Source organism: Pogona vitticeps, chromosome 4 (genome assembly GCF_051106095.1).
Source record: "Pogona vitticeps strain Pit_001003342236 chromosome 4, PviZW2.1, whole genome shotgun sequence".
Taxonomy (NCBI): Eukaryota; Metazoa; Chordata; class Lepidosauria; order Squamata; family Agamidae; genus Pogona; species Pogona vitticeps.
The window spans coordinates 185,951,701-185,963,873 of record NC_135786.1 but is presented as its reverse complement, the minus strand read 5'-3'; the positions used below and the strand labels follow the sequence as shown (position 1 = coordinate 185,963,873).

At 41.1% G+C, this 12,173-nt stretch overlaps 1 protein-coding gene across 3 annotated transcripts in view; it reads left to right on the top strand.

The window, feature by feature from the left end:
- The window catches only part of SLC35D4 (solute carrier family 35 member D4), a 49,537-nt gene extending 40,009 nt beyond the window's left edge, over window positions 1-9,528 (top strand). Inside the window, exons 14-15 of one of the 3 annotated variants that reach the window (XR_012086846.2) lie at window positions 2,595-2,772; window positions 6,116-6,274. Coding sequence is in view for 2 of the 3 variants with exons in the window: in XM_020785665.3 (XP_020641324.3) it covers window positions 2,595-2,659; window positions 6,116-6,176 (126 nt within the window). In the remaining variant the exon portion in view is untranslated. Of the gene's footprint in view, window positions 1-2,594; window positions 2,773-6,115 lie in introns of all 3 variants that reach the window. The other 2 variants (XM_020785665.3, XM_072998854.2) reach the window with 2 other exon arrangements.
- The last annotated feature ends 2,645 nt before the right edge of the window (window positions 9,529-12,173 follow it).

Genomic DNA, 12,173 nt, shown 5'->3' with positions numbered 1-12,173 from the left:
TCAAATCCCAGCTTCTCATTGAGAAGTCTCCTCACGAAATAGATTCTTTTCCACCCCCACCTTGGCACTCTGATGTTTTTATTTAGTCTCTCTCTCTCTCTTTCTCTCTCTCTCTCCAAATATAAATAACTTAAGCTGAATAATGATTCATAGACATAACTGTGAATGAATGGAAAGAATAACAAGTATTGGTCTGGGATAATTTCCATTGCAAATTTATGAATACAGATTCCAGATGTTTAGAGGACTGAACACCAAAGTATATACTAATTTACAGTTTTTGAAAATAGTATATAAATCTATGTCCAACACTGTTCAAAGAAAATACAGCTTTTATTTTTAACAAACACCCAGACATATTTTCAAATTCGTTCATTTTGCATTTATATACCTGATCCCAAATCTTTTCTGAAAACATTTGAGAAAGTAGATTGTACGTACTCCACAAATAATAATAATTATTATGTACTGTCAATTCTGATTTATGGTGATCATTGGCAGAGTTTCCTAGATACTGAGTCCTCAAGATGTAATTTATCAGTTTCTTCTTCTGGTGGCATCTCTAGGACTGTGCAAATTGCCCAAGGACAAACAGGCTGGCTCTTCTCCCTGGAGACACAGTGGGGAATTAAACTCCTCACCCCCAATTCCGCAGCCAGGCATAGAACTCACCAAGCTGTCTAGCCAATCAATTTGCAAAAGTTCACGCTGAAATAAATGTTAGTTTTGGAGCTGAACAACTCTTGGACAAAAAAAACCCCCATCCCTGGGATATTCTGGATGGTAGATGTGCTTCTTTCAACATGCTTCACTATTACTGTTCTGCATCTCACGTAACAACTTAAAAACATCTAATCCTTTTAATGGAACATTTAAAATATTGAATCACCACAGTTTCTCCCCTTCATTGCTTTCTACTGTAATAAAAATAATGCTTCCATTTCTTTTCCATTACATCATCTGAGAAGAAAGTGGCAGAATCAATACTTCAGCTGCAGGGGCCATGTGGAGAAGAGTCAGCAAAGTGGTTCTGTACACGGCCTAGGAATTTTTGGGTGCATTTCTAAATAATGTTATCCCAAGGGAGCCATGGGTTGGGAAATGAAATTAGAAATGGAAAATTGCCATTGTTAAATATTCCCATATGCACAAAAGTATTTGTAAAGACAACAGATGCACCAATAGAAATCATGCTATTTTTTTCCTTTTTTGATGAATCGAGCCAAAAAATATTGAAGTGTTCTTAGTTTTCTTGGGCAGTTTCCAATGTCAATGCCTTCTCAAATGATTACAATACACTTGAAATATGATAACAACTTCATGTTTCATCATTACTGACAACTCTGAGGAACACACCAGTATTTCTTTGACTTTTTTACATTTTGCAAGATTTCTGATCATGCTGTGGTGCTGTTGACTTGTTGCAAACCTAGGAGGCATCTCAAGTGAAACAGCAGGAGCTGAAATGTGGCCTATGACTCATACCAGGCAGTTGCCAGGTGGGAAAATGTGCAGGACTGATCCGTAACATGGGGAGGGGAGTTTAAAAAATGAGTCTCCGGAGCCCTTTCTGAGGACTAGGGAAGCCTTGAAAATAGCATAGGATCTGGCAGAAGGGACTTCTACTCGGGGAGGGAATCAGCAGACATCATGGAACTCTTATTACCTCATCATGGAACACTTATTACCTAACTCCTATGCTAGGAGTTGTGCTGTTTTCTAAGCAAAGGTCCTTTAGGTGCAAACCTTAGCAAAGCCATTTGCTGGCAGACCTGCAGTCCTAAAGAGGACAGGCTAAAAGTGAAGGGCTGTGACTGAAGAGCAACATTCCCTCAAATTTTCCACCAGCACGGGGCAGGGACCCCGCCCCGTGCATGCAGGGTTCCCATCGCGACCAGGACCAAATGAGCAGCAACACTGGCTGTGGGTGTTTGCTTTGCAGCTGCACACCCACATAGCTTACAGGGAAAGTTGCTGAAGAGACTAATTTGCATATTAATACTCATTTGTTTACTTATATTTAAATTGTAAAAATCACTACAATGAACTATTAAGTGAAAAACTGGTTTAATGTAAAGATATTTTAAAAACTTGAAAAGTCCCCCTCCCTCTGCTTTCTAGTGACCAAAAAAGTTTTTAAAATAACATATTTGGAGGGTATGAGCATCCAGGGGGTGTTTAGGACCCTCGAAACATAGTAAAATTGCCCCCATGCCCTCTAAAGACTAGCAAGAGCACTTTTCAAACACACACAATTAACAGACATGAAAACTGTTCAGATGGGGGGGCTGCAGAGGTATGACAAGGCTGTAAAAATATTCTGGGGCCCATATGCTGCTCATGGGTTGCATTTTGATCTTCCCTGCGTTAAAGGATCTTGGGAAAGAGTTGCATTTGGATCATAATCCTAATTATAATGATGATGATGTGCTGCCAAGCCCCTTCCATATATTGATTACACTGTTAATCGATTAAACATATAGTACTTCTGAAAGTTTTTGTCTTCATTTGCTGTTCCTTCTTCATCAGCTCTGGATAATATTTACAAAGAAAACTGATGTGACAAATCACCATCTTTCTTTTAACTTTTCTAGGTCATCACAACTGCTTTATCTCCCTTCTTCTTTGAGTTTGCAGTGAATGTACCCACCATCTGTTGGTAGGTATCTCAGGAAAATATGAAGGTTATTTTAAAGAAATCAGAAGGCTTGTCTTAAACACCTATGTGGACCATGCATAGCAAAAGAGTACTAAGCAGAAACATTATTTTTGGTGAGTAGGAAAATTTTTATACAGGAAAGTTCATCCGATGATTTTGTGTATAGTCTTGTGTATTGGATGGGCATCCTGTGGCTCATGAACCACATGCCACTCTTGCTCCTTTTTACATATCCCCTGCACTCAGCAGTTGCCACTGCCCTCATTATTGTTCCTGGGAGGGAAAAACACGGAGTTGTTTGCCAACTGGCAAGCAGGCAAGCTATCATTTATGCACAAGCCACAGAGTGCAGTGGCTAGAGTGGCCCTTCCAAATAACATTCTGGGTCCAACTCTTTGTTTTTGTTCTCCCAGCTCCTGTGTATAAAGCATGGGTGCAGACTAGTGCCCATCTCTCTCCAGCAACGGCAGCTCTTTTGTTTCTCCATCTTTGATGAACCAGCAAATGGAAGAATATGAAGTAGGCAGACAGGAAAGCTGGCTAGCAGTGTCAAGTATAGGCTGGAGAGCACAGAGGCAGGCAGGCAGCAGAAACTAGAGTTCTAGGAGGGAGGCTGCCATGGGGTTTGGGAACCAGCTGTGGTGTGCTCCCTGTTGCTTCCCCCCCCCCCCCCAGTATTTGGAACTGCTGTTCTTTACCCTGTGGTGATGCATGAACTGGAGTGCCTGTATATGTTGTGTACACACACCTGTTTTTCTGGTTTATCATAAGAAAATGATCCTCTTGCAAGTCATCTTGATATCTTCCAAAGTTTGAGGTAATTTCCTGCTTTCTCAGCAATATGACAAATATGTTGGATGCCTCACTTCTACTATGAACACTTAGGGTTTGCTTTTTGTTTTTACAATTATTGGTGTATTATTCTCTGATTTTGTTGTTTTCTGTTTTGATTTGTTTTTGAAATGATAAGCACTGACTGAGTCTAAGTTGCACTGGATTCAGAGGGAATTACTCCATTCCTAGGAATACATTTTTCATGTTTAACACAGCTAGAGAAAAGACTGGATACTGCCACGGAGAGGTGTCTAAAATCACGCATGTAGTGAAAGTAAACAGAGAGAACATTCCCTCTTGGGAAAGTGGAACATGGAATCATGCAGTGAAGTTAATACCAATAAATACATTCATAACAAAAGCATTGGTTTTGATGGTTTGAAAGGGGGCTTTTAAAAATCAAAGAGAATAAGGTTTTTTGTGCTATTGGTTGTAACAGAACCTGTTTCAGAAGCAATAGGAAACAAATGTGATCTTTTCACTTTGCTGGTGGACTCCCCCAAGGGTCTGGTTGGCCCCTGTGAGAAATAACATGCTAGACAAGATGAATCATTGTTCAGGATTGACTTCACATTCAAATGAAATATTAGCAATAGGAGCAGATGCCTGCCAGAGAAAAGGAAATGGCATTTCAGAATAAATCTCCATCTTTCCTAAAAGTCAGTCAGTATCTCTACAGCCCGATGTGCCTGTTTACTCAGAAACAGGTCCTGTTAAAGTTCAATACAGCTTATTGCCACCCTACTGCACATTGACTGCTGTTCTTTGGCTCTATTTCCCCCCCCCCCCAAAAAGTGAAACAGTGCCAGTATTTCTGAGCTATTGTCTTCCTAGGGTTTTGGCATTATAGTGAATATTGGTATAATCATAAAATGGTATAATCTGAAATTATTATGTAAGAATGGGCCTTTTCAGAAACAATTGAACAATGTGATTTACAAAACAGTTCAGTGGAGCTAAGAGTTTAAGTGAGTGTAATGCTATTAAAATCCAGACAGCTTTGCAGGCTTGCCATCTTAAACAAAAGCAGGGTGGGGGTAAGGGCTCTTACCAGTAGACGGTACATTTTATTTATAAAGTTCTGTAAGGAGCTTTGCTGTTTCATAAATTAAGCCTTGAGGCCAAAATGCAAGGTCACAACATTTGTCACAGGGGGAAGTGGAACCAAGCCTGCCTTTCACAGATTCTTCTAAAGTGTGATGTTAGAAAAGACTAGAAGATGTGGCTTGCCCTTGCTTAAGATGTATGAATTGTAGGGTCACATTTTTAGAAACAAAAGATTGCCACTGAACTCGGATAACTTGGGAACTCTTTGTTCAGGCTGGTTGGCTTGTGAGATTAGTGCAGAAAGGCAGGAAATGTCAGGATGAGAGTGATGATGAGAGGAATTAGGACCTCAGGATGTGCCTTTGGTAAACAGAAGGCATCAATGACACGATATGACACACTGGATTAGGACACAATTATATATAAAATGGGTAGTAGGAAATCAAAGTGACCCACCCAACCCATTGTCAAGGCTCCTTTCCAAGCTTTTGGCGAGTTTGCTCTGTAAAAAGTAAACACTTATACTATATGTATTTTTTTCTTCAATTCTCTTTCAGCTAAGTTATAATTGGAGACATCACATAGCTCCAATTTTAACACACAGGGACCCAGGATTAATACATCCTGGACACTATTTGTATTTCTCGGTCTTAATTTGTTTCAAGGGTTTTAAAAATAGTTTAATATTTTCAAGAAAATATGTTTACATGTCTGATTATTTGTTAGTATTATAATTTATTGTGGTCTTGGTTTGTTTTTTAAAAACTTGTAAGCCATCTTGAGTCCCTTCATTGGGAAAATCCAGACTCCTATTTCTAGGAGTCGCAGCCTCCTAACTACTACAAGGGCTGACTTTTTCTTTTCTAAATAACGCTTTTTTTAATTTTTAATTTTATTTTATTTTATTTTATTTTGAGGATAGGCAGGCAAGCTGGAGCCCTCTGGATAATTTTTCCATGACTCCCATCATCCTTAGGTAGCATAAACATAATCCAAAATTCAAAGCATTTTGAGGGCATCCTTAGGTTACCATTATGACTCTCTTTTTCTTCTGGAGAAATTGTGATAATATTATCAGAAAGAAAACCAAAATATTCAGGGTGTGAACATCTGTAGTACCAGTAGTCACTTAGTAAATGTAGTGCTGCAGTTTGGCGGTTGCTGACTTGGCAAGACTCTCCTGCTGTCTCGAAAGAAGGACTTCAGTCTTTCTGCAGACCACAGGATTTCTGGCTGCTGGGTTACTCCTTTTCCCCTCTCAGTGCCAGAATGATCGTATAGCAGTGCTCCAGACATCCAGAAGGCCTCAGGGTGCATCCTGCCAGAATGCTCTGAACATCCTCGCCCTTCTCGGGAGTGGGGAAAATGCCAAGTCCCAGCTGGTCTGAGCCCCAGCATTAGTACAGCCCGGAGGCAGGAATCTTTGCAAATTACCCAAATTTATCCATCTGTTACTTAATGAGCTGAAGAAATACTTCAGCATGAAAACTGCCAGCTCTTTGGCTGTGATGTGCTGATTCACAGTGACAGTCGAAGTAAACTGTTCTTAAAACAACTTCTGTGCTTTCTTCACAGCCTTTTGCTTGGTGGATTTGCTGAGGTTTTACTGCTTTACACAGAAATGTCTGGTACATGACTCTGGAGGTAAAGGAAGCAGCAGAAGAAAATAACCTTTGGAAGAGAAGAACATCAATGTCTAAGAAAACCTGTGAATAAATGACAAAAGTAACAGCAGCTACAGTGAGGATGTGCTGGCAAACAAATTGCATATAATGCAATCCTATGCATGTTTACTGAAACATAAATCCCATTATTCTAATGAGACTTCATGGTTAATATATATAAGATTGCAGCTTAAAATCCATGTGCTTCTTTCTTTGGTGACATAAAGTGCTATACACAGGAATGTGAGGTTTGATTAGCCATTATATCAACTATGCTTCAGCGTAGGATCTCCACTAAGTCGGGATATTTTCCATTTGCTTATACTCAGATGTTTTCTCAACTCCCCATTCAAAATACAATGGCCATTCCTTCATCACAAAATGGAATACAGAACCATATTCTGCCTTAAGGACTAAAACAAGCAAACTCATCTGTCTCTGACCAATAGCTGGGGTGGCAATATTAGCCTAGATCACAGGGCAGTGCTTGCTCCTTCCCCGTGCACAGGCTGAAACTAGTCCAGTTAAATATAGAGAAGCAAAGGCACACGGGAGGTTTGGATTATCATGGGACAGGCCCATAGCATGGAAACATTGCTATTTTGGCCTATATATTACAGAATCCCTTAGCCTACATGGCTAGAACCTATTCTCACACACTATTGCTGCTTCCTATGTTATTGGAGCAGTGTGGGATGAATCTAAAGGGAAATCAGAGCCTGGATTACTACTGCCAGAAATCTTACATGGGGTGGTTGGAGGATTCTGAGAGTGGTAGTCTAAAAAAGTAAAGTTTCCCTGTTGGTGAGGAAGCTCCTGGTAGGTACTATCAGAACGAGCCTGTCAAATGAACATCTGAGACAGTGAAGTGACACTGGACTTTTAAAATAAAGTGTGTTTTTTTTCTGTTGATGCTCCATTATAATCTCTGTGTAGACCAAGGATGGGAAACCTCATGGGTTCAGACTGCTGGTGAACTACAACTCCCAGCATTCTTCTCCCTTGGTCAGTTTGGCAGGATTTAAGGGAGCGCGAGTCTTCTGACAAATGGAGGACCACCCATTCCCCATCTGAGTCTGAAGAGGCATAAGGCAAAGTGGTAAGATGACCTAGTAATAAATTCCTAGTTTATCACTCTCAGGTGTGTATATCAAATAGGCAGTGAAAGAAAGAGTATTGGATTGTAGGAAGCTGTGACCTCAGTACTTGTCTTTGTCATATCAGAACACTATGGTGATGTAGTAGTTAACATAGGCAGAATATCACAGAGGAGATCTGGGTTCACGTTCCCACTCAACTGTGGTGCAGAAAGGTACTTTTAGACTCTGGACTTAAAGGTCTCATAGCCCCATTGCCTGCCATTCAGAGAGTGATGTTTGAAGGAATACTTTGACTTCCTTCAAAATGTGGTAAGCCAGCCTTAGCTGTGTTTGAGGTCACCTCCTGCTTAGCCCTGGATTTCAACCCCCAAGCTCAGTTCTGACAGCACAGCAGCCACTAAGCCATATAGCTCACTGGGTAACTGGCTGGCTGGTCACTCTCTGAGCCTAACTTTCTTCACAAGGTTGTTCTGAAGACAAAATGGTGGAAAGATTTGTAATGGAGAAAGAGCAACGTGCAAGGTCTAGGAAGAAGGATGGGATCAAAGTGTTTTAAATTAACCTGACAAGCCAGGAGCATTTTAGTTCTACCTCAGCTCTTTGTTTGACAGAGCTATCTGATGTGTGTCTACTTAGAAACAAGTCCCACTGAAATCTTTTGCTTTTATTCCCAGATAAGTCCTTTGAGGACTGCTGCCTGAATCCACTTCAAAATCTCTGTATATACAGGCTGAGGAGAAAGGTCCAGGTTACCTGTATTATTTGGGCAAGGGCCAACAGCATAAAGGTAATTAAGCTTGATAGCCATGCAGACATAATTATAAATAATTCTGTCATGTCCTACGTCTAAGCACACTGAAGACTGGCACTGAAGCGTCTATGCATAGAAGCGCAAAAATGTAATTACTTCTTGCATATTTTTCCAAGAGGTGCCAATTCTATAGAATGCTGTCTTGTCAAGTCCCATTAAGTTGAATGGTATCTTCCAGGCAGTTGAATATCATCCCCTTCTTCTCATAGCACAAGAAAAATTATCTTTGTTATAGAATACTTCAGTACTTTTTGGGGGCGGGAATCAAAGGTGGTTTCATCTTAAACTCGCAGTGTTGCCTTGAGAAAATTCAGAACATTTGACAGTGGAAGATAGGAGAGCCTGGCATGCTCTGGTCCATGGGGTCACGAAGAGTCAGACACGACTAAACGACAACAACAATACCTAGCGTGGGCAAAGTGGATCTTTGCCCCAGGGCACCAAATTTAGAGGACACCAAAATCTACTGGTGAGGAAAGTAGGCAACACCTCCCACCTTTAAAAAAAAAAGATGAACTTTCTCTGTTTTGGAAAGCTTTTTCATGGAAGGCTTGCACCCATCCCTCAGAGGCAGAGTGAGCAGGAGATAATGCTGCTTGCTCTGGGTGCCAAAATGACTAGTAATGGGTCTTGAGGAAATTTGCCAGTAACCAGCACTGATGTGGTTTTCTCTCTGGTAAGATGGATGTACCATATCCAATTCCTGTGTATGCATGCTATTGCCAGAGGTCAGAGTCTGACTCATGTAGTTCAAACTTCAGATATTTTTTCTCACAATAAACATCTAGGAGAAAAAGAAACCACAATATGAAATATATCAGGTGACAAAACCAAACCAAAAGAAAAGAAAAACAAGAGAAAAAACATTGTGGCACTTTAAACACTGCTATATTTTAATATGAGCCTTTCATGGCTCAAGTCCACTTCCTGAGACAAACGAGTGAGACTATATGACTGTCATATTTATACATGGCCCTTTGACCAAGGGGCGATAGAGATAATGGACAAAATCACAATAGTTTGTTAGTATGGGAATAGACTATCAGGCAGTGAATAATATCAGTTACCAGGCTGCCAGGTAACAATAACATAGTTGACACAAGTGACAAATTGTGTGAATCAATGTAGGAATTCACACTTGGTAATTACTTAAGAACCCTTGATTCATATTTCATCCTTTGAAGCATCTTTATATCCCATATATCTCAGCTGCCACGTTTTTGTCTCTTAATTTTTGTTTTGTGTTACTTTTGTCTATGCTTGGAGAGACTAATATGACTGCTTCTTCAAAAACCACAATATAAAATGTGTCCATGCTCAACTAAGAAGCACAAATTATTTGGACAATTTCTTAGCACACAGAAGCTGTGTTGAATGTAAAATTATCAGGAAATAAATCATATTCTGATTTTATCAATGTGTCTTGTTTCTCTGTTTTATGTTTGGTTTTACAATAAATACTGTATAAGAATTTATACAGCCTGAATTACATTAAAAGAGTTATATCTGTGTGAATAACATATTTAATCTTGACTTTTCTGTATTTCTAAGCAGCTGTACTGATGCTGTGTATTATCTTGAAGTTGTTTCCGACAGTTTCAGCTCAGGCAGTTTCCATAACAAATGTTGGCCTTTGAATCTCTCCTGTGTGTGTGTGTGTTTAGTCGTTTAGTCGTGTCCGACTCTTCGTGACCCCATGGACCAGAGCACGCCAGGCCCTCCTGTCTTCTACTGCCTCCCGGAGTTGTGTCTCTCCTATACACATCTTATTCTGGGCAGCTACATATTAAAGAATAGTTAGATACATCACTCATATAGGCTGAGAGGGACGTGGTGGCGCTGTGGGTTAAACTGCAGAAGCCTGTGTGCTGCAAGATCAGAAAACCAGCAGTCGTAAGATCGAATTCACACGATGGAGTGAGCTCCCATGGCTTGTCCCAGCTCCTGCCAACCTAGACGTTCGAAAGCATGCAAATGCAAGTAGATAAATAGGTACCACCTCGGTGGGAAGATAACGGCGTTCCATGTCTAGTCACGCTGCCGTGTCTAGTCACGTGACCACAGAAACCGTCTACGGACAAATGCTGGCTCTACAGCTTGGAAACGGGGATGAGTAGCGTGCCCTAGAGTCGGACACAACTGGACTAAATATACTGTATAGGGAAACCTTTATCTAGATATGTTACTGCCATTCTTCATGCCTTAAAAAGGAATGAATCATTTGCTTTATTTACTTTTTATAAAACTTATTCATGCAAAGCCAAATCAAAAACACAACAAAGAAAACCTTACATAGCTTAGGTTCCTGAGAGCACATATTTTTGCAGATCCTATTAGTGTTATCTCAGAAATTGTTATGCAACTTTCCAAGTTAGCTTGCAATCTGTCATCCTGGAAATGGGAAGAGAAATTACAAATGCACTATTATTTAAGGATGGGGGAAGAGTCCTAGCTCCTATTTGTGAGTCTGTGCATTTCACACCTGCCTTCTGTTTTGTTGGTGGCATAGACTAGAGAGCTGGAGTTATGCCATGTTGACACACTAAAACTGTATGTTGTAAATGCTCTTTCTTCACTATGACCGGCCTGCATAGTAGTAGGCATCCTTCAGTCTTGAGAGACTATGGTAACGTGCTCTGTATGGAGGTCTTGGAAGAGTGTCTAGTGTGGCTGAGAAGGCCAATTTGAGAGTGACAATCTGTTCCACACTGAAGACAAATACAATCTGTCCTCTGTCCAGCTCCCTGATTTTGCTGGTTTTGGGACTGCCTCTTTGCCTCGGCCTGCTGGACAAGTGTCTCTTCAAATTGGGAGAGGGCATGATGCACCGCCTGCCTCCAGGCTGAACGCTCAGACATCAAGGCTTCCCATCTGTTGAGGTCCATTCCTAAGGCCTTCAGATCCCGCTTGCAGATCTCCTTGTATCGCAGCCGTGGTCTCCCTCTAGGGCGATTTCCCTGCACTAATTCTCCATACAGGAGATCTTTTGGAATCCGACCATCAGCCATTCTCACAACATGCCCAAGCCAACATTGACATTGCTGTTTCAGTAATGTATACATGCCAAAAATTCCAGCTTGTTCTAGGACTACTCTATTTGGAAATACGTCCTGCCAGGTGATACCAAAAATGCGTCGGAGACAATGCATATGGAATGTGTTCGGTTTCCTCTCCTGCCATGCACAAAGGGTCCAGGACTCACTGCAGTACAGGAGTGTGCTCAGGACACAGGCTCTATGGACCTGGATCTTGGTGTATGCCATCAGCTTATTAAGTGATACTTTCCTTGTGAGTCTAGAGAACATGATAGCTACTTTGCCAATGCATTTATCCAGCTTGACATCTAGGGAGAGAGTGTCAGAGCCAAGGTACACAAATTCATGAACAACCTCCAATTCTGGTGTGGAGATGGTAATAGAGGGAGGTGAGTCCACACCCTGGGCCATGACTTGTGTTTTCTTCAGGCTGATTGTTAGACCAAAGTCCTTGCTAAAATGATTCATGCATTGTTGGAGGTCTTCAGCGGAGTGGGCAACAATGGCTGCATCATCAGTGAAGAGGAAGTCCCGTATACATTTCAGTTGGACTTTGTTCTTCATTCTCAATCTAGAGAGATTAAAGAGCTTTCCATCTGATCTAGTCCTAAAATAGATACCGTCTGTTGCAGTTCCAAAGGCCTGCTAAGATCCCAACAGGTTTGACGCAAGGACACAACCTTGTTTTACTCTGCTTCAGATGCAAAAGGGATCAGATGTTGAGCCATCAAAAACTACAGTGCCCTTCATTGATGATGTTAAGGAGTTGAGGTGCCAGCAGAAGCTCTAAGCCCCTGAGGTCAGGGAGTACAAAGTTCAGCCTAGCAAAAAAGACCTAACCAAATAAAATGTCACCCAAGAGGTTTTGAACCTCGGTTCAGGCCTATTTGGCCAAAGTAGATCCTCTGAAACTGCCCCAGGAGCTGGAAGTGTTTGTGTTTGACTAGCTGGGGAAAACCTGTGGGAATTAGGCCATCAGGACACAGATACAAACATTGAATTGTACCATGGTACTTTGGGGGT